Source organism: Plasmopara halstedii, assembly GCF_900000015.1.
Source record: "Plasmopara halstedii genome assembly, contig: Scaffold_350, whole genome shotgun sequence".
Taxonomy (NCBI): domain Eukaryota; phylum Oomycota; class Peronosporomycetes; order Peronosporales; family Peronosporaceae; genus Plasmopara; species Plasmopara halstedii.
This window is the reverse complement of record NW_020187271.1, coordinates 369,667-394,386: the sequence shown is the minus strand read 5'-3', so window position 1 is coordinate 394,386 and position 24,720 is coordinate 369,667. Positions and strand designations below refer to the sequence as shown.

Sequence of the window (24,720 nt, the reverse complement as noted above, 5' to 3'; positions counted from 1 at the left end):
ATACTCTTGGAAGTCAAGCTTCCTCTGTGCAAGGTGCCGTGTGACCCGTCACACATAAACTGCATGGGAGCTATCGCAAACTCATGAGCTGGTACCAATATCACTTTTGCTCATTGCAAGTTTACCCTTGCATGGGGCCTGAAAAATCAATTCCAGCGGTTGTCTTCGAAAACGATGAAGTAAACAAAAAGGCACGGCTAGTAGAGAAAAACTCATTATCAATCATGAGTAATCCCATCAATATAACCCGCAAAGGACTGAGTGCATGGAGTGAAATGACTGTAAGAATATGGCGACAAGAATTTCACCACGCGATTGACCCACATCGAGGAATGTGCCGTGATGCTGACCCTGTTCCTGATTGCATATGCTGCGTCACAAGACAATACCACTTACTGAAAAATATTGTGATGTCATAGATGTTGTTATGCGTGCAAAATACGAAACGATAAATGAAAGTCTACGTCGGTACAACGCAGATTCCAAGAAAGGGCGTGCTTCAGTACAGGATGGTCTATTCAGTGTCCTTGAACCGGTTGGTGTTTATTTTCAGCTGCGCATGAAAGACACAAGCATCACTCTTACGAAGGAGTACTCCGAGCAGGATGTTCTGGAAGTGGCTGAGTATGTCACACGGATTGTCTTACAGACCAGTGACAAAGCTGTATGAACCAAATCAGGCTTATCACAATCCTAAATCTATGAAACATTCTTCGTCCATAGTAAAACGGAGAACGAGGAGTCTGATGTGGACATCTACATCAAACATTTGCGAGCGGAGATCGAATATATGTTTGCCAGTAAGCTATTGGCAATAACGAGAAGTATTTCTTGAGCGCCTGTAATCTCTTCTTGGGATTCTTTATCGGCAAACATGACCTGCAGGCAGATTCCTCGAAGATCAAGGCTATCTTAGACCAGCCAGTGCGTCTGTACCGAGACAACGGTTTATCCCGGTTAATGTCTTACACATGTGTTTTACGGAGGGACTCAGTTATGGTCCTCCTAAGACTGAATGAAGTCTTCTGCCAGTCTGATGACTCTGGAAAATGCAATTATGATTGCATTGCGTGAGGACTCCAAGCACGTAGTTAATCGGCTTGACAACCATGTACATTCAATTGGCAATGCCATTTTCCTTTCATCAAGCTTTCGATGAATTTATTGTTAACATTAGGTACCAAAAGATATCTTTCCAAGACCAGAAAGATGTCTCACTGTAAGACAGCTTAGATCACATGCTTACATTTGCAAACTAAAGCTTGGGTCATTGTCGCGATCAGCAAAGTTGCTAGTGCTAAGCAGACTATCGACCGTAGAGTGCGACGTCGTTTAGATAGACTACTTCTTGTCCAGGTCCAGTCGAGTCGTATCCCCAGATATCACCTCGAATCCAAAGCGCTGTTGCACCATCAAGACTTTCCTTAAAGTCGGCTAGAGTAAGAGTCTTTCCATCTGGTTCGGTAATCCACCCAAAGTCTTCACGCAACACGATGGAATAGTACGTCCAATTACTTAATGATGGTAGGTCGAACGAGCCGAGCGCAATTGAGATCTGATTTTGGAGACCAGCAGTATTAGTGCTAAATATTGACACTTGACCACGACGAGGTCGTGGCGTTCCATTAAAGCTTGAAGCGAGGAGACGATATTGAAGACGGCCGCCGTACGCAAGTTTGAGCTTAGTAACAAAAGTTGCAGGAGCAGTAAAGTGCCAAATATTGGAATACACAGGACCACAAGGAAACGAGGTATCGAGTCGTGGCAATACGCCGTGAAGTAGACAGTTATTTGCTGTATGATTCAAAGCGTTTGGTGCTGATTGCAGGGAGCTTGACGTCTTACAATTCAGTACACCAGGATTTTTGTCTGCTTGGCCACGCATCGAGAGATCATTCACTACACGACCTTGCAATACTAATTGAGGTGTGTCAAAGTTCCACCTTAGTATGAGACCATTACTGACAACCCGAAAAGGCCACGCAAGTTCTCCCAAAAGCTCTGACCGTGCCAACACTCGTGACCATATGTGAACATGCTGAATCCAACCCTTAAACCCACTTTCTGCAACAACATTGCAGTTCACATCCTCGGTAGCTGTAAGAAATGATGTAGCACTTATGCTGCTGGCCTGAGCACGAGCTTCTGCTACTACTGTACATGTTGCTGATGCACTGGAAAGAACCAGTTGACCAATGATAAAGTAGCCATTCGAATCGAGCGTTTTGCCTCGTCGGTACGATCCTCCATCAAATGCTAATATTCCATTGTCAAAAATCCTCACCCGACCATCTTCGGAACTCCATGTAACAGCAAGAAAGTGCCACGCATTGTCACTGATATTGACTGAAGTGACTATTCCACTGATGTTGTTTACTGCATTGATATAAAGCTGTAGATTTGATGGATTGCATAGTGCTAAAGGTACAGTTGGAGTTGTCGAAGAAGACACAGCGTACGAATAAAGACATGCGTTGATATCTGTTTGGCTGGTCTTGACCCAGAGCGATACAGTGAATGCCTGCAGTTACAAAAGTTAGATGAAAAGTAAAGAAGATGGCCATCCAACAAAAGTCATGCACCTCAGACGGGAATGAATGAATGGTACTCATGCTTGCTACATAATCGTCACCATCAAGCGACAGCACGTTGTAGCTATTTACTAGCTCACTAGAAGAAGGTAGACCATCGCCCCATTCACATGCGTACGCACACATGCCAGTAGGAGCAGCAAAATCGCATTTTTCATTGTACTCAGCTTCACCAATGATTTCGTCCACTGCAAATATGCCATTTCCATCGACTCGTAGCAGATTTTCTCCATTTGCAACCACCTGCCATGCTTGTAGAAGCGTTTGCTGGTCTTCTGGCTGATCGACATTAAGTCTGAAACTTGAAACAGCAAGTGGAATCGCATCCTCGTAGTCATAAATTCGAACAACAGTCTCCTTTATTGAGCCGAGAGAAACTCCGGCCGTCAGCGGCTGTTGTAAACTTAAGAAGATTGTTGAAAAATGAGCTTCTTTCACATCGTCATCCACTAAATTAATTTCAATAGTCTGCAACGAGTCCCCAATGTCAAAGCGTAGATGAATAAGCTTCAAGTGCTCATTAAACGTCGTTGAATCCGAAAATGCGTAATCTGTGTCAATAATTGCTGTTGTCCCTACTGTCTGAACCTTCACAGTAATTAACAAGATTGAAGAAGTACCTTGTAGACGAATGACAGGAATTGTCAGCTTGGATGATTTTTCGGTCACACTGTAAATACTTTTAACAAACGAAATGAGGCCATTTGGCTGATATGCTAGCGCCTGAAGTGCCACAGACGATGTTGTCGTTAGTGCAAGGACTGACGTGACGGTCACTTGAAGTGCAGTTGACGGATTCTTGACAGTGACGACATTACTTGAGAGTAGAGGACTGCTCGAGTCCTGTAATTGACTTTGAAGAGTTTGCACCACCTCATTCACGGATAAGTCAGCAAAGTTGTCAGAAGCCAAAAGCTGAAACTGAACAATCACTGAACCTGCCACCAATCCCGTGATGTGAATACGAGACACATCGATCCCCAACGACGCCGCCAACGTCGCTACAAATGACGTTTTGAATGCTGCTTCAGCACTGGAACCGGGTGGGATATCATTGATATCTTTATCAAGTTTCAAGGATACGGTAGCTACATCTCGATTAAGATTGAATTCATCGCTTGACGCCGCCATAGCCTCTTCGTCATACTTCGTCTCGTCGGTTGTGGTCCGAACAGTACTAGCTCCAGACTTTGTCATTTTCTGGATCGAAATTGTTGCGTACAGCTTAAATGGATGACCCAGAAATCGATAGCACAAATCCATAGCATTCTTTGTTTCTGTGAAATCAAATGTCGCGCGAGAGTTGACAACATCAGTGACCTTACTGCCTCCAACCGAAGATAAAAGGTTACAGTCTGCATCATTTGCAGCCGTCAAAGCGTCCACCCATTTCACTGCGTCTAAGTCTTGAATACCAACACCATCAAATTCAAAGTTCACTACAGCTCCACTCGTTGTGATCTCTTGTGAGACTAATAGCACCTTGGTAACATCTAAAACCGTACACAAGACCTTTTCATACATAACGTAAGCTGGAGTCGAACCAAAACGGTAACACAATTTCCAGGTGGAAAAACTATCCGTCACTGTGATCTTGCTGCCGCTTCGAGGTGCGACGTACTTTACATTAAAGAGAGCCTCACCCGCGTTCGGTATATCAGACTCTGATTTTGTTATACTTGTGACAGCGCTTTGCATGACTTCTGCATAAGTAGCTACTGTATCGATTGAACACTCAGTGACGTCTGAGGGCACCCACGCAACTTGATCGATACCCTGCGTAAATCCAAATGTTCCAAAGACGGCAATTGTTGCACTTTGATCAGCGACAATCGACACACTCTGAGGCATCCAAATTTCGCTTGGAACTACAGCAAGAGTCAAGCTACTAAATATGTCAAAGGGTTGGTGATTGAAACTATAGCACAAGTACAATTGCGAGTAAGTTTCGGTGAAATACAGAGTAGCTCTTGACTCCAATACTTGCGTACGTCCAAGCATAGAGCTACATGTGGTAGAATTTGTTGTCCAACCCAATTCATCTGTATCTGAGGTATGAAATCCAGTGATCAGAGTCGTTGTCACGGCATTTTGAAGCACAACATTACGATCAAGACTGCTAATGCCGTATGTAGTGAGCGTAAAATCACGAATAAAAGTAAACGGTTCGTCTTGAAATTGGTAGCATAAGTGATAAACATCGGTTGACGACCTTGGAAATTCAGAAATTGTTTGTGAGAATGTCAATTTTGAATCGACAGTCATAAGCGTAGTTCCACTCGCAACATTGCTGTTGGCTCTACCGCACTCAGCGCTAGATGTTACGCTTTGAGGCACAATTTTAATTGTGTCCCCCTCCTGGATTCCTGAGCCCACAGGCTTCCAGTCTTTACGATGTCCAATTATCGCTACTTCTCCCAAACCTGCAATTGTCTGAAATGTGTAGTCTAACAACGTTGTTATCTCCTTAACGGTAAAGACAATGGTTGTATACATACGATAGGGTTCGCCATCAAACTTGTAGCAAAGGGTCCATATGCTTCCATTCGAACCATACTCAAATAATAGCGTCACTGTCAAATCCTCAGCCACTTGAAGCTGATGACCATCAGTGTAACCTTGAGCCGGATAATCGACGCAATCAGCATCGCTACTTTTTGCTTCCCTGCTTACAAATTTTAACGAATCTTTGACACCAATACCAACGCCATCAATCGTCATTTGCTTTGGTTCATTCACAACCACAACATTGTCCTGTCCTCCGTTCTTTGAGTTCGTCTGATGTAGTCTCCAAATTGTTTTTACATCAATAGAAACGTTTTCATACAAGACAAACGGTTCGATCCCAAATCGATAACATAAAACTCGACCAAGTCCAACGGATTCCGTGTCATCACTTACTTGAAATGTGCCAGTTGAGGTAGTGCCTGAAATTTCATACAGGAATATGGCCATCTCACTAATATCATCAAATTCCTTTTTAATGTTTAGTAAGGTGATGCCTGGAGTTGTACAATCATCTGTGGTACTCGAAAATTTCGCAAAATCGCCCGTTGCTACGCCGTATCCATCAAACAGGAACGTTTTATATGCTCCTGCAACGACAGCACTTTGACTTGAAGCAATCGCACGCATATTTGTGATACTCTTGACATCCAAGTAAAGCTCATATAGTTTAAAAGGCTCTTGACCAAATCCATAACAAAGATACAATCGTTTTCCAGAGCTTAGCGACGTAAACGCGACGCCAACTGTGTTGGTATCAGTGACGTACGAGAGAAAGTCATCGTCATAACTCAATGAATTAGGAACTAACAGACTGAGATTACTACAGGAGGAAGTTGAATCTATTGTAGTTGTCCATCCAACTCGGTCTCCTGCAGCAAGATTAGCACCATAAAGCGTAAAGTTTTTTCGCGAATATGCGACGGCAATTTCCTTGGCTCCAGTTTGAGAGAGCTTTGCACGGATTGTCCCGATTGCAATCGAAAGATTAGCATACAATTTGAAACTTTCTTGACCAAATTTGTAGCACAATACGGGATTGAAATCGTCCTGAGTACTAGAAAAGTTGAATGTTGCTGTATTGTCGTCATCTAAAGCAATTGTGCTGATAGGTTTTAAAGTCACGAGTTCGGATAAAGTAGCAGGTTCAGTCGCGCAATCTTTATTCTGATTCAAAGTCCACCGTACCAGGTCACCTCCACTCATACCATAACCCATAAATCTAAGTGCTTTCGGAACGTCAGCAACAGCAAAATGAGGTGATCCTACAGTTCCAAAGTATTGCTGGATCATTTTTACAGTCAGTCGAATGTCATGATAGAGCTGATACGGCTCGATGCCGAATTGATAGCATGGTGTCACTATCATTCCAGCAGCTTCGACATCAAAATTGATCATTGCTACAAAGTTCTCATCAACAAAAGCTAAACTTTGTTTCTGCTCGCCAATATCATACAACAACTGTAAGGATCTGTCCGTATCACTGTCTTTACATGATGCTACACTCCCTAACTCGACAAAGTACAAGCGGTCATTCAATGCAACACCATTCCCAAGAAATTTGAACGACTTTGGCGATTGGACTACGACGAACTCATCACTTCCTACGGATGTTGTTTTGATTGTGTTAAGATGCTTTACTTGCACTTGGATCGATGGATAAATCATAAATGGCTCGCTTCCAAATTTGTAGCATAGACAAAACGTCTTACCACTACTTTCCGTTGAGATGGCGAATGAGATAACCGGACTGTTCGAAATGATACGAGTGTAGCCAGATTCCAGCGCAGAAGACAAAGGGACAAGTGTTGCTAGTGTTGACGTGTCAAGACAATCTGGTAAGGTTGTTGTGAATGCTGCATCTTGTACAATAGCAAGATCGACCCATCGCATCTGATCTCCGATTGAAATACCATTGCCATTGAACGTCCACGCTTTCACAAAGTTTGCGACCGCAATATTAGACAATCCAACGTCAGAGCTTACCGACTTAATCTCCTTGACTGCAATGCTAAGCGTTGAATACAATTTGAATGGGTTGTCACCGAATTTGTAGCAAATGACAAAAGGGTGTTTGTCTATTGACGATTGCGTAAATTTGACAGAGATGTCACCGTCTGCGCTCAAGTACTGAATACCGACACCACCAACGTCGGACTGACCTGTTGTCGACTCACCGCAATTCGCATCACTTGTAGAACTTGCGTCGACAAATTTAACGACATCATTTTGCGCCAGTGCAGATCCTTCAAACACAAACGTTTTAGATTGTCCAACTACAGCTGTAAATGGATCACCCGTGCTTTTAATTCCTGTTACTGCAGCTACAATGGCACCTGTAGTGAGACTACTACTCTCATCTATCGTTCCTCCATCAGATGCAATCGTTCGACAAGACGCTATCCCTTCCGCCATTACATATGAAGGATTATAAACGCCTGTGAGCAATACGAGTATATTTGAGGCTTCAGCGAGATTGTCAGATATGACGATGCTAATGTTGTTTTGACTACACGAAGCTTTACCAAACACTGGTGGGTGAAGGAATGTCGCTTCACACATGGAGGAAATAACCCATTCAAATGGAAGCTCGACTATTATAGACCCCCCTGCAGCGATCCGCCCGGTCGTATTGAAGCTTAACGTCGCAGAAGTTTTTAATCCAGCAACAGGACCAGGATTTTGTATCAGTGGCTGCCATGTAAGTGATCCCTTTAATTCTCCCTTCGTGATTGCGTTTATTCGAATGAATCCTGTATTAACGATGCCACCAAGATGGCTCTGAATCTCCAGTGTAGCAAGTCGCTCCGGACGAATCGACTGCGGTGATAGGACATCCGTCAAGACAATGATAAGCGCTGTCTCTTGATCAATTGCTACTGCAGTTTGCATACAAATAGCACTCTTCGTTGTATCATGCGTGAGTATTAGTGACGAACTTTGTGCGCTTGGAGTCAATGTAAGCGAGGCAGTCGTGGAAGCCGACAGTGTCCATTCGTCAGTGATTGTAAGGCAAAACATTGCACCAGACTTAAGCTCACCCCCACTTGTGAATGAGACTGTCTGAGTAGATAAAACCCCTGGAGTAGAAATCGTCGATATAAAAGTGCCTTCCAAAGGCAGCAAGTCACTCGATATTGCATTCACGACAATGTCTTTCGATTCAGCTACAACACCAAAATCTGGTAGCATCATGGTGACTGTGCAATAATTCGCGACTAAGCTCGTATACGGATTGATCATGTTCTTTACTATCAACTCTACTGATGTTCCTTCACTCATATCTCCAGCTGTAACGATTCGTAATTCACACGTTGTAGAAGACCAAGCAGCCGATTGTACAGTTATGCCTGTGACCGGCAAAGAAAATGCCACTGACACTGTCGCGCTGTTAATGATACGCCATCCACCAGTTGGAAGCGTAAGTACAATGATGCTACCACTTGGTAAACCTCCGCTAAGTGAAAAGCTTATGCGCTGGTCACTTTGCATGCTTGCACTTGTTGTATTGATACACGACCAAGCTTTCGCACCTGCTAAGATTCCTCTTGAAATGGTCATGACAGATAATGTACTCGGTCCATCAATGACACCATTGTCAGGAGCTTTAGTGGTAACGTATGCATTGTAAATGCCCGTCTCTTTAGGAGGATTGAGGACATCATGGATAAGTAATGAAACTTTAGTGTAAGAATCGATCGATACCGATCCAGTCAGAGTCACGATCATCAGTCGACTAGACATGTTCCACGATACTGAACCAACATCTCCGAGATCTGGCTCGAGAAACGTTGCTACACTAGTCGCTGCCATATTCCACTGCGCGTCAGGGAGTAAAAGTTCAAATGTTCCACCACATTCAATTTTGCCCGTAATGAAGAATTCAATCATCTGATTGCTAGTTACTCCAGCCACAGCATTCACTGCAGTCCAAATACGACTACCTAAGATTGAACCTGCAGTGATGGCATCCATTTGAAGCATATTAAGGCCATCTATTACAACTCCAAAAGGATCAAAAGTTGTCAGCATGGCTGGGATTATGGGAGCTACTCGTATTGAGGCAGGAGTATCTAGTGCCTTGATGATCATTTGTACATTCACTTGAGAGGCTGGGATTGAATCGTTTACGATCACCTCAAGAGCAGCATTTACAGAATCCCATGATGATGTTGCAGCAACCGTGCTTGGAGATGTGAACAGAACGGCAGGAGCATTGCCTGTTGTGTTCGCGTAAAAGTCGAATTTTGGAAGTTGGAGAATAATTTTACCACCCTCAGGAATCTTACCGTTGGTCGGAAAAGTGACGACAACGTTAGAAGTTATTCCAGGATTTGGAATGTTCGTGTACCACGTGCAAGAAAGATTCTGAACTGCAGTTATTGCAGGGAGTGTCAGTACACTTGGAGTGTCCAGTATGAGACCTTTGGCGTTCCAGCTCTCAATCGAAGCGGCTGTTGACATAGATCGTATCGATTGCGGCATTTCTAATGCTGTCACTTGTAAATCGACACGAGTACCATGCACAATGGTTGTTAAGCTAGTGAGAATGATTAACATCGCGGCATATGTACTATTCCATGCGGCAGCAGCAGTGATATTCACTGGAGCTTTGACCATAATATCTAGAATTGGCACTGCTGCATCGTAGTCTCCAAGTGGAAGTCGTAGAATCAAAAGACTGCTTTTTGATAGTCCAGCAGAAGAAGTAAACGAAATATCAACTGAAGAAACTATTCCAGGGTGCGCTAAGTGCGGTGTCAATACTGCATCCGTGATCATACCCGATTTAATCGTGATACCGGGACAATTCGCGCTCTCGAGAAGATATCCATTTGCATCCATAGTAGAGATATCAAAGGATCCCGTGATACTTGTTCCTGGTTGAAGCGACTCACATTGTCAGATATCGTGAAAGAATATGCAACGCTGAACCACATACCTGGGTTTTCGAGATTACGAATTTGAAATCGATGCTGACCTGCAGGATACGAAGCCAATGTATTCATGGTTATCAATTGTCCATTTATTACTTGAGTCCAATTGTTGTACGTAAGCAAGTCTATTACAGTAAGACTATCAGAGAGCGAATAATCGATTGGTATAAGCAAATCCACAGACCCTCCAATCGGAATATCAACATTCATTGTGAACTCAAAAGTATATTCTGACGAGACACCAGCAATGGAATTCTCTACTTCAACTGATACATTCAGAAGCGTAGTGCTTACAATCATCACTGGATTGATTGCTGTCAATGACTGAAAAACCCTTGAGAAGTTGTCTTTTGTAGCCACTGCGAACGTGCCTGTCGTCTTTGCGCCCGGATTCGTGATATTGTCGAGCTTAAATGAAATGTTGCTTCCTGCCGTCACCACACTGCCTTTGACCGTGATGGTCACTTCGAAGTTAGATGAAGTCACTGTGCTATCGCTATCAATATTTATGACTGATGATAGGAATGTGGATGCCACTGTAAAGGCACGTGGAAACGTCACAACTATTTGAGAATCTATTGGTAATTCCACATCACTAGCAAACATTACACTTGTAGTTCCCGTCACACCAGCATTTAAATCATCAGGAGCCACCTCCACATTAGACAGCAACGTGCTTGCTATAGTAACGCCAGAAACAGCAGCATTTCTTTCTAGCAATATCTTACTTGGATCATAAATCGATAGAACAAATTCATGCGTTGTCTGTGCCGCTGGATTAGTCACATTGTAAATTACAAATTCAAAGGCTATTCCGGCTACAATTTTCGTCGTTTTAACCAACACTGACAATTGTGTCGTGGAGACTGATAGAACTGACAGCGTCGTGGTACTGCCTGGTGTTGTGATAGCTACCGATGGTTCACTAGCTACTTGAAATTCAGAGGAAAATTCAAGCACCACCGATCCATCAACCTCAATAGCAACTTCACTTGTAAATGCGACAGTAACGTTAGTGACAACACCAGCATTTAACGACGTCGGCGTCACGCTTGCACTTGTGATCTCAGCATAGACAATAGAATGATAACAAAGAGCACAAAACAGCAGCGTCAAGACAGTGCAGCGTATAAAGCATAGCGTAACCATGATATCAAACGTTTATTGTCTTGAAAAGACATGATTCGGCGACTGTCCAACCTAAATGATCTCTTTGATAGTTGAGATTGATATGCTGCTTACTTTATACCAATTGGCTTAAGTTTCAGCCACTCACGTAATCGAAATACTTTAAGACACAACTTCCCCCCTCACGAGACTTTATCATGTCTGTCGCTCGTTTAACTCGTCTCACTAAAGACTTAACGAGCTTAGGTAATTCCAGTCATTTGACTTGTACGTGTGTATTCCTGACGTGACTTTTTGTGCGTTTACTAGCACCATGGGCCGTTCCTGGATCCATTTTGGCTGGCTGGATGGCTTGGCCTGCACTAACGCCTGCTTTTAAAGAGCAAACGTTGGGTCTGAAGCCCACACCAGTATCTATGACTTTGACTTCTGGTAATAATAAGGATGTATTCCGTTCTTCTGGCAAGTACAAATACGTAAAGAGCGAGATCGGAGAACCTCCGGTTTTGGAAGAGGAATAGAAGTTATGTACTTGCTTCTTCATGAGGTACTTTGATGATGAGAATGAAATGAAAGGATTATATGACGAGGATAAACTAGTTGAATTAGTGTGATATTGGGAGGTTACTTTCAACGCGTACATATTCACTCATGAACTACAATATGATTTCAATCAGGCATCAGTTTCGTAACATATAATCCACAAGACAGCGTGGTTTCTTCGTATTAGCTCGATTTGGTTTCCAATGGCGCTTACGCATGTTTGCAAACCAATTACGCACTTGCTGTTCAGCCAAACCTGTTTTCTCAGCGATCTCCATACGTTCATCTGATGATGGGTACGGGTTATCCTTGTGCGTTAGAAACCAAGCAATGAGAAATTCATTGCTCTTTCGATTAATACGCGAACGTTTGTTTGTGTTGCAATCACTTGACAGAATAGTTTTCTGCGATAGTTCAGTCGAACATTTGTTCTCAAGTGGCGGAGAAATGGATGCAGCACTGCGTTTTTGTAATTGAGATGTCCATGTTCTCGACTCTTGCTTAGGTTGTGGACTCGTAGCGCTTTCCTCTATTGATGCCACGGCATCAACACATGAGATACAAACGTATTGCCACAAATGCCAGTAATACACTGTTGCTTTCAACATCATCACATCCATTGGAGTAAGTTCATACAGTTCAATGTCCTCAATAATTCGACGCCAAGGTGTGATCATTCCTTGCAATTCTGATTGTTGATATACTGTTGCCTTGCCCCAAAACATTTGTTTTGACGTCTTCTTGTCACAGTCGCTTACCAAAGCAGCGAGGAGCTTTGCTGGCTGCGAGATCATGGCCATAAGGTTGTGTATCAGCGGCAACAAAGCATGGTCGTGCAAGACTAAAGTCTCATAGTTTATATTGTCATCTTGACATTTGACCTTCGAATCGATATGAGATAATGTCCCAAAAGTGTCACTAGAGACATCACAAACTGTCAATGTCACAGCTTGCTCGGATTTCTCTCGAGAACGTAGTCGATAGTTCATCCGATTGGGAAATGTCATATTTGCAACTGAAGGAAGCTGACGGACTTGCATTTGTCCAGAACGACTCAACTTGTTGCAGCACCTCGTCATCACTCTTTCAATTGGTCGAACAGCTCAAATGTGCGACGTTGCGCACACCTTCACTGTCTCTGTCAATGTGTAGCCATGGAGATTTTCGTGGATGGTTCCCGACGTTGACGCGTAACAATCGTCACATTTTTTAGCAGTAACTGCCATCAAATTCAATGAACGTAAGTTATAGAAGTTCATGATAAAGTTGATGCTGCAGTGTGAGTTTCTTACGAAGGGAGAAAGAGGATACAATGGTACGATTTTACGAGACTACTTGTCTCTTTCAATGGGAGCAAGCTACCGATGCAGAATAATATTGCTGCGATGCGAGAATCGTACAAGACCATCGCAAAGACAAGCTTTCGGTCGCGTCTTCAGCTTTAGTATCTGAACTCATTTCTCATATTCTATGAACTGTGTGAATGAGGTCAAGGACGCGAACGCTTGGTACTGGTTTAAGAAAGCGCTTCGACAACTACTGCACTCGATGTGCTCGTAACCAAGTAGTAAATTTATATGAATACACCGGAGATTCTTCTCGAGTAGAAGCTCACAGTATTCGCGCATACGTTGATATCGCAGCATCAAAATTGTTGAGGTAGTAATGAAGATTCAATACACAAGTGGATACCTTGCCATAATACAATTCTACATGCTTTCTAATGACTTTAAAGACTTAAGAATCTAGGGAATGAGTCTGCTTCCGTGAATCCCGTGCAATGCCATGATTTTGTGTTGACAATGCGAATAACAGGAGTCTTAAATTATCCCAACTCTCGTTTAATATGACAAGTTCGTATCGAAATTTCATCCTTACATTTCTTCGCTACGATATCAGCCAAGTGATGTAGTAACAGTACGTTTCAAAGTAATGTGAACCGTCGTTCATGGCCGCTATCAGGCCAAAGAGCTCCAATCAAGTTTGATTGTAGGGTAGTTTAAATGTCTCCAACTTGGACAACATCTTCCAATCGACATTCCTCACAAAACTTATTTCAAGATCATTATTCCCCCTCATCATCAGAATTATCTTTATATAGTGAGGTTGATGAGTATCCAAGAGACATCGCGAGTCAAACTCGACCTCTCTATCCCCTAGAAAAGGTTTCCTATCTTTTGTTTTGATTTGTATACTTTCATAGTGAAGCTAATTCATGGCTTGTGTATGACGCAAGAAATCCATTCAAAAGAAAAGTAGAGCACGATCTCCATCGCAAACTGAACAATATCGTCACAAGACCGTGAGTTATAAGTTGGAATTATATGATCGATCACACATTATGTGTTTGTATGTCGTTGCATTCAGCTGATATCAAAATCCAATCGCAAGAGACATGGAAGAAATATACGTCACTCTTCGCCGTCATCCGAAGACTCTAGTGAAGTGGTTTTGAGTACATTGAATAAAGATGACCAGCAGAATTTCATTGCACTCTTTTACTGGAGAAGAAATGTGATTAAATCTCATTTCTTGGCGTGGAAATGGATGGTATCTTCTCTTCGTCGATCCACAGAACAGTTGTATTTTTATAATATCACGAATTGTCCTAAGAAGAAACATTTGATGAGAAATGACTCTCCATATCATCGTGTTTCACAACGAAATCTTCTACTGAAGCGACATACAGATACTTTAAGAACTAAAAACGTGGAGAAAGCTCAAAACCAAGAAATTATTGAAAAAATGGAGCATATGAGTGCTGCTAACGTGGATTGTAACAACAAAAAGATCTCTTCGCTTAAGTCTATTGGTGTTTTTAAAGGCACTCATTCCATCGAAATGCGTCGTCTACTTCGATTAGAACTTCGCTTGGCTTACTCGTGTTTTAGCCGATGGAAAAGTAACGCGGATACAAGTCGAAAGCGGCGCGAGCACCACTTTGATCGAGCGAGTGAATATCACCGTGAAAAACTTCGAAAGACTTTTATGCGAAAATGGCGCTGTAGCCTTGATTCTAGCCAATGCAGGAGACAGCTTTTGAGTGATGCTAACAAAGTTTATCGTAAGCGCATCAAGCTTAATGTATTGTATCAACTAAAACGCTACTGTCGACTCAAACGCATTATTGTTCAAAGGCAGAGTATACGCGGGCGAAGGCGAAAACACGATGTATTCCAATGCTGGAGTCAATGTGTAAGACAGACACAATTGTATCGAAGTATTGTTTCAAAGTGGACATGTCGTCACCTCAAACTCTTATTTGAGTCTTTCCGAAAAGGAAGTTTTCTAGCAAAGCAAGAACGACAGAAGAATGATTCTGCTTTATCGCATTATGCAAAGCATCTAAAAAACTCATCTTTTCATATGTGGTGGAAAGACACATATGACAATCTTTTCTATCACTTATCCATTGCTCATGGTAAACATATTGGTCTATCAAGTGGAATTCGGAGGTGGAAACGCTATATGACGGAGCAACAAGTGGATTTTCGCAACGCATTGCTTGCGGATCATTTTCAGTATCGATATATTTTGCAATGGGCATTTCGAGGATGGAACCAGAATTCGAATATTACGCGCCGTTGCAATCACATCTTCGATAGGATACGAAAATTATATGAGCGGTGCTTAGTAATGGACTGTATCGACAAACTACAATGTTTTGTTAATGCTAATCACATAATACGAGATCAAATGACAATGGCGAGGAAGCAGTACCACCAGAAAGTTATTACAAAAAGCTTTAAGGTATGGGTTACGAACACAAGAAGATTGACAAGCATGGAAAGATTTTATCGAGATGTTTATGCAAGAAAGCTTAAACGTGTACTTTTACATTGGAATACGCAAAGTACAGTTCACATTAGTCTGCGGGAAAAGTGTTGCATTGTATCTAAGCATTGGCGAGATTCTACAGCGAAAAAATACATAAAGAAATGGATAAGAAGGCTACAAATTCACCTATTTGAATCTTCTTGTGCACGTAGGCATCAAAATCTAGCCGTTGCGATACATTTCAATGCTTGGGAAAATTGGAGAAAGAAAAAGATTTTCTGGCGCGTAAGTGTAGAGCAAAATCGTCTTCGAAGCAGTAGAGATCATTTACGAAGCATAATCGATCAATGGCATGGAGTGACTTTAAGAAAACGGTGTTTCAGACGGCTTGTCAAACTTTTTCGGAAAAAGCAAACCCGACAGCGTAAATATTTATTTATTCGACTATGGCACGTTCAAATTCATATTGAGATAGCAATTCGAAAGCAAAATCTTGATCGGATTCGCTTATCGCTTGTTAAGTGGAAGCGAATTTGTCGGGAACTTGCAGAGAAGAGGATGACTCTTGCTGTGGCAGAAGAATATTGGTTTGAGCGTAGGTATGCACTTGCTATCATGAAGTGGACAACCTTCAAAAGAAGAGCTTCAGATATTAGAAAAGCAGAATGCAAGGCACTCTCGTATTACTTTCGGCAAATTCTGACAACAGCAATGTTTAACTGGCATTTAGCTATTAAAAATCGTCGTAGACAAGAAGAAATTCTGGCTATTCGACGGCAGCGCCAAATAGAGAAAACAGTTATTGATTATTTTGACGCTTGGAATGCTCTTACAAGGCGTTTGATTCAACGTAGACAACAGAATTGGACTGCCCTGAAGTTTCAAAGCGCAAGTATTAAACGTCGCTTGCTATTTGCGTGGCTTGAATCTATCCACATTCGTCGACTATCAGTGGAGAAGAAAAGTATTGCTGGAGCCAGGTTTATTCAGGTATTACAAAGCAAAACCCTCAACGCGTGGTACTCATTTACGATGAAATCAAATCTGCTCAAGATGAAGTGGTTATCGTTTCGAGAGATGATGCGTCAGAGACATTTACAGTCTGGTGTTACTCAATGGTCCAGTCTTTGCTTTGAACGTCATCAATATCGCTTACGAATGGCTAAAGCTGCAAGATTCTACAATATATGTCTGATGCGTATGATCATGCATTGCTGGCAAGATGCGTGGTGCCAGACCTCTGTTTTCCATCACAATAAACTAATGGCTACTCAGCACATTATTGCTTATCGTCTAACGAAAGCGTTGTCAAAGTGGCAAACTGTTTGCCTAGAACTTCGTATTGCTCAAACGAAAACGATAGAAGCAATTCAATTTCATACTAAAAGTGTCCTGCTGAAGCAATTCAAACGCTGGGGAAGTCAGACGATGCGACATCAAATAGTTCTTAAGCGAAAGCTCGTCAAACGGTTATGGCAGCAGATTCTGTTATCACGAGCATTTAAGGGGTGGAAGAGGTACTTTGAGATGAGCATACTGCACAAAACATTGAGAATAAGAACAAATCAGCTCAGAACGATGTCTGCGTTGTGTCTTGCATTCCGAAAATGGAGGAGATATTGCAGCAAGAGATTTCTATATATTCGAGCTTACAATAGATTGCTGCTTCGAAAAATATTGCTTGGCTGGAAATCGCACTGCGATTTCATTAAAATGAACGTCTCCGTATCGAGTCAATGTGTAAGTGATCAACTCTATCGAGCTATTTTCTTGGAGTGGAAAGCTTTAGTCTCAAATTGTCAACAAAAACATACTCGATCAGATCACTTTAAGAACTGTCTTGAGAAACAAATTCAGCTGAAATGGGTACTTCATCATCATTGGAAGATCATACTTCGGCGGTCGTATAGCGCATGGAAAAAGCTGCTAATGATGAAGCAAGCGCAAAAGGAGAATGAGATGCTAGCAATCTTTTTCAACACGCAGCGATTACTAGTTGACAAGTTTAATAAATGGAGTAAATACGTTATGGTCAAACAGAGCAATTTGGCACGCGTAGCTGCGCTGTTACGTCAATGTCAACTTCATTTGCTGTCCCGCGGTGTCAGAAAGTGGAGAAGACAAGCTGTCAGCTTACAGCGACAACGTCAGAACGAGAAAAGAGCTGTTCAACTGTTGTTGAAAAGACAACGTTTAGCTTACGCATTGAAGCAATTGTGGACGTGGAAAACGTCTCGAATCCGTACTCGGAACCAGGCAAAGAAAATTCAAAATAGCCGTGTGATGGCATCGTGCTTTCAGTGCTGGCAGCAATTTTTTCAAAGTCGCTTGGCATACGCTCAATCCATACGTGTGCACGAACGAGTTCAAAGGAAAAGGTTCATGTTACAATGGAAAAAGTATTGGCAACAACGACGGGTATACGACAAGAAGCGACTCCAAGCTCGAGTGTTTCGCTGTGTTTTTGTAGAGCAAAGCGTATTAACGACATGGAGATACGTTGTCCAGATTGAAAGGAAAGCGAAAGCAGCACTAGCGTTCAATACAGCAAAGATACTTGACAAAAGGTTTTCCATTTGGAAATCACAAATCCGAGTGCTTCAGCAAATGAAGCAGATGTCTCAAAACCAAAGAGCAAACCAATTACGAGCTCATTTTGAGGCTTGGATGCAGTTCGTAGCGACTACGAGGCAGATGCATGAAAAACTGATTCGAGTATTGCGGTTTAAAATTAACCACTGCGTGCTTAGAGTCTGGTTAAGTTGGAGACAATTGGTCCATGATAAACGACAGAAGCAACTAGCTGTAAAACTCGCTGCAGAGTTTTATAAGCGCTTTCTCACTAGTGACATTGTCGTAGTTTGGAAGATGAGAGCTACAAGGTGGCATCGTAAAAGGATTTTGATGGACCAAGCCTTACTTCAGTGGCGAAATTCGCTCTTGTGTCAAAGTTTTCAGAGTCTTGTACTGTGGAAACAAGTTGAAAGAACGTTGAAACATCTTCACAATAAGTTGGTGACCTGGTTGAGTGAGAGACACAAACGTCACGTGATTTCGAATCTGCGAGCGTTGTGTATGGAAGTCAATCGAAAGAGAAATTTACATACAAAAGCCTGTATCCATTGGAAACATCAACACCAGCAAAAGTATTGGAGAAGTCTCGTTCAATGGTTTCACGTTGCTCAAGATTATAAATTCAAATGTTTCAGAGCTGACACATTTACTCGATCGTACCTCATGCGTCGATACTTAAGGACATTCCAAGCACACATCTACTATAGACAGCAACAGAAGGAGAAGATCAGTTCAATTTCTCATCGCTACTATCTCAGCGTCGTCAAACGTATCTTGTATCAGTGGAATTTATTGACTGATTTCCGAATAAAGTTCCGGGCATTACGGCACAAAACTTTGCTCTCGCAACGTCGCCAAGGTCTCCAACAATGGCATCAACTTGTCATCACCCAAAGTTATATTCTTACACAAATGCATCATATGGCACATAAGCGTCGACGTCGAGAACTCGTTATCTGGTTTAATCATTGGGAAAGTGTATGCACAGATCAGTGGTTAAACAATCAGCTTATTGCGTATCATCAACGTCACGCACAAAGAGACAGTCGACTTCGTCACGTCTTTAAAGTACTAAAGCTACTTTTGTCTGATCGCCACGACCGTAAAGTCTCTTCTTAAACCATCACAAAGCTTTCTTACTACCATTGGCGCAACGCTACTTCGACATATAAAGCATAAGTATACGACTGCTTTAGTGTACCTTTCAAACACAAATCCCAAATCTTTCGCATCTAAAAACTTGATAGCAGAGATGTTTTCTAATGACGAGAGTCTCGACCACGAAGCGCTTCTACCTGTAGACACTCCCAGGCCAAGGCGTCGTTTGCAGCGCATGGATGTTGCTCTTCTAGTCGTAATCTCGTTTGTTGCCTGCTTTGTTGGCGTTCGATTACCGGCACAGCGTGTGTCCAATCCACTATGGCACAAACCACCACCCCGTAGGATGTTTCAGTATCTTACGTACGATGATATTGATGCAGTCAAGCGCCAATCAGGCTACAACGTCACATATTCATCTCGAGGCTTTGAAATTGATGGCAAACAGACGATATTGCTCGGTGGTTCTATTCACTATCCACGCAGCTCGCCAGGTCAATGGGAGCAGCTATTGCGTGAGGCTAAAAGAGACGGACTTAATCACATTGAGATGTGTACGTCAATGAGAAACATGTTGAATCAGTGCATTTACATTTGTCCTTTGTAGATGTGTTTTGGAACCTGCACGAACGAGAGCGTGGAGTATATAATTTTGAGGGAAATGCTAATATCACGAGGTTCTACGAATTAGCAGCAAAGGTGGGATTATTCCTGCATGTGCGGTTTGGTCCGTACGTATGTGCTGAATGGAGCAATGGTGGTCTCCCTGTGTGGCTTAATTGGATACCTGGAATGAAGGTGAGGTCGTCAAATGGTCCATGGGAGATGGAAATGGAGCGATTTCTTCGGTACATGGTGACGTTGTCGAGGCCGTTTTTAGCAATAAATGGTGGACCGATTATTATGGCACAGATTGAGAACGAGTTTTCGGGGCATGACCCACAATACGTAGAATGGTGTGGACAGTTAGTGAAACGTCTCGATACATCAATTCCGTGGATCATGTAAGTGTTGGACTCGAAGCTATAAATTTTGAGCGAATAATTCTAAGGTTTCTATTGTTGAGCAGGTGTCACGCTAACGCAGCTGAAAATACGATTCTTTCATGCAATGACAACGATTGCGTTGAGTTTGCTGTGAATAATGTGAAGAATCGACCATCTGATCCCCTCGTATGGACAGAGGATGAAGGCTGGTTTCAAACATGGCAAAAAGATAAAGAGAGGCCACTGCCAAATGATCAACGTTCACCTGAAGACGTGGCGTATGCTGTCGCTCGGTGGTTTGCTGTTGGTGGCGCTGTCCATAATTATTACGTAGGTTTCGCAGCTATCTAAGTGAGAACTTCTCAACTGATACTTTATTTGACCCTGCTAGATGTATTACGGCGGTAATAATTACGGTCGAGCTGCATCTGCTGGAGTGACGACGAAGTATGCCGACGGAGTAAATTTACACTTTGACGGTCTGAGTAACGAGCCGAAACGTACCCACTTGCGAAAGCTTCATGAAGCACTGATAGAGTGCAATGAAATATTGTTAAGCAACGAACGACAAGTATTGAACCCTCACGATTTACCGCTTTCAACTGGACAAATTGTGAATGCTTCATCGCAACAACGAGCTTTCATCTATGGACCAAAAGATGGACCAAATCAAGTCGCTTTCTTGGAAAACATGGCCAACCGGAGTGTTAACGTATCCTTTGGCAGCAAGAAAATTGCGCTTGCGGCATCCTCTATGATAATTCTAAAAGACGGAGTCATCCTTTTCGATACTGCAGATGTCCATCATTCATATCCAGGTCTTCAGCATCGTACGTACTCAACTTTAATTAAAGCTTCTAGCTTCAAGTGGACGTATTGGAGTGAATTAAACGTGTCTTTGACGACACCAAGGAAACGAGTGATTGCCGATCACCCTGTTGAACAGCTTCAATTAACAGCTGACCAATCGGACTATTTGACGTATAAGACAACAGTCTTTCTTCAGCAATCAAGTGACATCAATAACAAGGCATCGATGGTGGAGGTAGAGACATGCGAGGCCGGTAGCATCATTGCATTCCTTGATGGGTGGCTGATTGGTGAAAGAAGTTTAGCGTATCCTGGTGGCAATTGTTCCAAGGAATTTGGCTTTCATTTGCCAGCCAATCTCAACTTGACTCGTCAGCATGACCTTATGCTTGTATCTGTTAGTTTGGGCATCTACTCTTTGGGAAGTAATCACAGTAAAGGTGTGACTGGCAGTGTTCGATTTGGTGAGAAGGATCTGACGAAAGACCAGCAGTGGGAAATGTATCCGAGTCTTGTGGGTGAACAACTCGAGATTTACCGTCCAGAATGGTTTCATTCGGTTCAGTGGACTCCAGTGCATGAAAACAATTCGACATATCAACCAAATGTTTCGGGTGGCCGACGAATGCTGTGCTGGTATGCAACTTCCTTCATCTATCGTACGCAGCAGCCAACGAACTACGAAATGCAGAAGTCCATTTTGTTTGATTTTATTGGACTTACACGTGGACGTGCATACATCAATGGTTACGACCTAGGACGTTACTGGCTAATTAACGATGAAGGTAACTTTGTTCAGCGTTACTACCATATTCCACAAGACTGGCTGTTGAAAGATCGAGAGAATTTATTAGTCGTTTTTGATGAGCTTGGTGGGTCAATTTCGAGCGTACGACTAGTATTGTCCACGATGGATTCAGACTAGTCGAATTTATGTAAAATTTCAGTTAGCGACTAATAGGAAATTTGTCGTACTCACAATAATTTGAATAAAAAAGAATATTCTGTTTGTCAATTGGATGTAGCGTAATCAATTAGAAATAAAAACAACCCGTTTGTGCTATGTTACAAAATCAACTAAATTTTTCTTAAGAGCCTATCCCTACCAAATTTTTCGAAACAAAATATAGGAAGGTTACATAACACACTTGAAATAGCTTCCTATCGTGCTATGAGCTACATGGCAGTTAATTCGCCAAAGATGGGTGAAAATGAGCATTATAATGATGTAGTGGAAGAGACGTCCAAGGATGTGCGTCAGTTTAATCAAGTCACACGCACCATTGCCCAGAAGATGTTGCTATTTGGCACGCCGCAAGACTCACGAGCGAATCACCAACAGCTCACTGAACTCACGGATCGTGGTAATAAGCTTGTGGCAAGAATTAATCGTAAATTACAAGAGCTAGATAAAGGTGCGAAGGCTGCTGGTGGTCGTGCACGGAAGACTCAAGTGGCAAAATTGTCTTTGGACTATAAGAATCAACTTAAGAGTTTTGAGGAGACGTGTCAGAAGTTGCTGGCGGCTGAGAGAGCAGCGGTCTCTAACCTTCGGAAGTCATCGCTTTCTTTCCGCTCAGATGATGATACAAAACTTGAAGGTTTTGACGGATACAACGAGGATCAGATCTATGCACAAGCCAATGTGACGAGATATAATGAAGATGGTAAGTGGGTTATAGATTTTTTTTAGAATTTAAAGGTTCATAATTTAACTTTATGATTGCAGATTTGATCCGAAGAGAAGAAGATATTCTCAAAATTAACCAGCAACTGCATGAGGTCAATGCAGCGTACCGAGAGGTGGATGGACTGGTACAGGACCAGGGCGAGTTAGTGGGTACGCTTTACATATTGTTCTAGCTTATCCTGGCGTAGATACTTATATCACTGTACAATTTATGTAGTCGATATTGAGGATAATACCGAGACAGCTCAGGAAAATGCACAGGGCGCACTGCGCAATGTACGAGAAGCCAACGAAAAGCGGGGTTTGTGCAAGTGTTCAAAATCTAAACTTATTTGTACTGGTCTATTCGCTTTAATGATTATTGCGGCCGTTATTGCAATCGTGGCGGCTGTTAGCTAAAGTGACCAAGAGATGTAGGTGAAGTGCCGTTGATTGACGGCTTAACAGGCATTGATTTTTTTTCAAATGAACAATTTTGAATTATTATGCTGAATCTTGCTGAACTCTTGTTTGCATTTACGTCTTATTGGATCAAAGTAAGCTGATAGACATTTTTAGAATTAGACTTAAAGCCAGTTTTTTATTTATTTTGTCTCAAATTAAACTAATCTTTAATAGATGGTGAACAGCTGTTCGCTGGGAATCTATACAATCTTCTATATTTCTTCAGGCAATCTAACGACGCTCAAAAGTGCCAACATACTGGAATTGATGAAACGATGGACCTCCGCCAAATGTTCGCGTATCTAGTGTACAGAGATTGCATTCGTAAGCTTCACCCAGGAGCGGAACCGAGAGCTTTTAAAGTAAGAAAGTACTTAATTTGCTTTGTTATTTCTAAGTGACATGTTTTTTATTAAATTTACCAAAATCAATGACGTTTGACTCATCTAGTACCAGACAAGCAATATCGCTCAATGTAAGGCTAACAGCTCGATCTTTCCATTTCCTTTATTATTTTTCCTGACGTAATGTTATCATCTTCACTAGTATCGATGCTCTGGTACCACGACTTTGCAAGTAAATGGTGCGAATTTCGTACGGATTTATAAAGTGTACGAATATATACGACGTTACACCCTCGCCACTAACCTGGGAACCACGCTGGGGCGTGCACTTCTCTGCCTTATTTAGACATTCGCAATGCGAACGCTCAACGAGTACTCACTGCGCTAGAAATTCACTGTATTTCTTGCAATCTATAGCTCATGCTCCTAGAAGCTTCTTTGCGATGGAAGCCTTCTTCACGACATATCTCGGCGATGAGGCATACCGATGCTGCCGTAGTTTAGCGCTTGAGAAAGCGTAATTTAGGTCACCGTCCTTTCGTTCTATACTTAGAACAAGTACGAGTTAGCGGATCGCAATTCACTTACTCAAGAGTAACTATTGCCTTTCCCAAGGCTAATTAGCTCTTCCGTTTAAAATCCAAAACTGATTTTATTTTATTTTCATCTACGGCAAAGCCGCCTTATTTAATAGTTTAGATTTTCCTAAATAGACTAAATATATATGGTAAAATCTAAATACATGCATAACTACTGGCTACCTAGGCCCGCATCGTATTCTTGTTTGGGCGTTGTCACACCAAGCACATCTCGTGTGACACACACCCCTCAAATACGTGTAACCCTGTTACATCCTCCCCCATTAAGATTGAGAACATTTACAGTTCCAATCGATTATTGCCTCAACGAGGCTCGCGTGTCTGCTAGACACTGCACCATATTTTGCTGGAATGAAATGACTTCCTTGCTCAATGAGCCCTGTGTCAACGACACTGAAGTCATCAAGTCTCGCTGGTTCTGACAGCAAGCACGGGCAGAGCTCAACTTCATCTCCCGCACGCGGTGCGATGTCGGACAGTGCGTCCGCGGCACCGGGAGGTGTACATCCTAGGCTCGATGAGCACGAGCGTCGCGCTTTGCGCACGCTATCAGTGACGAGTGGCCTCGTTGAGGATGTGGAGGTGGTCGACTACGAGTATGACACTCATTTTCCCGCATGAGATGACGAGGAAGGCGAGCTGCGTCAGCGGCGTAAAACGAGCCCTGCTCGTGCCTTGCGGATCCCATGTCCGT

General features: G+C 42.5%; 8 protein-coding genes across 8 annotated transcripts; 6 read left to right on the top strand and 2 right to left on the bottom strand.

Moving 5' to 3' along the window:
* Positions 1–1,306: 1,306 nt before the first annotated feature.
* Positions 1,307–11,182, bottom strand: PHALS_09133 (Concanavalin A-like lectin/glucanase, subgroup; the record flags this gene model as incomplete). The annotated part of the gene is made up of 3 exons (XM_024724577.1): positions 1,307–2,521; positions 2,583–9,976; positions 10,039–11,182. The coding sequence occupies 3 exons, from the start codon at positions 11,180–11,182 to the stop codon at positions 1,307–1,309; spliced, it is 9,753 nt and encodes a 3,250-aa protein (XP_024575440.1).
* Positions 11,183–11,358: 176 nt separating this feature from the next.
* PHALS_09132 (uncharacterized protein) lies at positions 11,359–11,682 on the top strand (the record flags this gene model as incomplete). Its single annotated transcript, XM_024724576.1, has 2 exons — positions 11,359–11,407; positions 11,471–11,682. The coding sequence occupies 2 exons, from the start codon at positions 11,359–11,361 to the stop codon at positions 11,680–11,682; spliced, it is 261 nt and encodes an 86-aa protein (XP_024575439.1).
* A 159-nt stretch (positions 11,683–11,841) lies between these two features.
* On the bottom strand, positions 11,842–12,744 carry PHALS_09131 (Transcription factor MEIS1 and related HOX domain proteins; the record flags this gene model as incomplete). Its single annotated transcript, XM_024724575.1, has 1 exon — positions 11,842–12,744. The coding sequence occupies one exon, from the start codon at positions 12,742–12,744 to the stop codon at positions 11,842–11,844; it is 903 nt and encodes a 300-aa protein (XP_024575438.1).
* A 1-nt stretch (position 12,745) lies between these two features.
* On the top strand, positions 12,746–13,709 carry PHALS_15353 (uncharacterized protein). Its single transcript, XM_036407388.1, has one exon. The coding sequence runs from the start codon at positions 13,188–13,190 to the stop codon at positions 13,365–13,367; it is 180 nt and encodes a 59-aa protein (XP_036263096.1). The 5' UTR covers positions 12,746–13,187; the 3' UTR covers positions 13,368–13,709.
* On the top strand, positions 13,708–14,903 carry PHALS_09130 (uncharacterized protein; the record flags this gene model as incomplete). The annotated part of the gene is made up of 4 exons (XM_024724573.1): positions 13,708–13,869; positions 13,941–14,006; positions 14,072–14,768; positions 14,842–14,903. 4 exons carry the CDS (start codon positions 13,708–13,710, stop codon positions 14,901–14,903), a joined length of 987 nt encoding a protein of 328 aa, XP_024575436.1.
* Positions 14,904–17,194: 2,291 nt separating this feature from the next.
* Positions 17,195–19,174, top strand: PHALS_09129 (uncharacterized protein; the record flags this gene model as incomplete). Its single annotated transcript, XM_024724572.1, has 1 exon — positions 17,195–19,174. The coding sequence occupies one exon, from the start codon at positions 17,195–17,197 to the stop codon at positions 19,172–19,174; it is 1,980 nt and encodes a 659-aa protein (XP_024575435.1).
* A 133-nt stretch (positions 19,175–19,307) lies between these two features.
* PHALS_09128 (beta-galactosidase 3-like) lies at positions 19,308–21,874 on the top strand (the record flags this gene model as incomplete). The annotated part of the gene is made up of 4 exons (XM_024724571.1): positions 19,308–19,707; positions 19,761–20,157; positions 20,223–20,469; positions 20,531–21,874. The coding sequence occupies 4 exons, from the start codon at positions 19,308–19,310 to the stop codon at positions 21,872–21,874; spliced, it is 2,388 nt and encodes a 795-aa protein (XP_024575434.1).
* Positions 21,875–22,120: 246 nt separating this feature from the next.
* Positions 22,121–23,038, top strand: PHALS_09127 (syntaxin 7-like protein; the record flags this gene model as incomplete). Its single annotated transcript, XM_024724569.1, has 3 exons — positions 22,121–22,616; positions 22,679–22,789; positions 22,857–23,038. The coding sequence occupies 3 exons, from the start codon at positions 22,121–22,123 to the stop codon at positions 23,036–23,038; spliced, it is 789 nt and encodes a 262-aa protein (XP_024575433.1).
* Between the last annotated feature and the right edge of the window lie 1,682 nt (positions 23,039–24,720).

Excerpts from the sequence above, each read along its gene's own strand:
- PHALS_15353 (XM_036407388.1), top strand. The coding sequence starts at position 13,188 with ATGAGGTCAAGGACGCGAACGCTTGGTACTGGTTTAAGAAAGCGCTTC.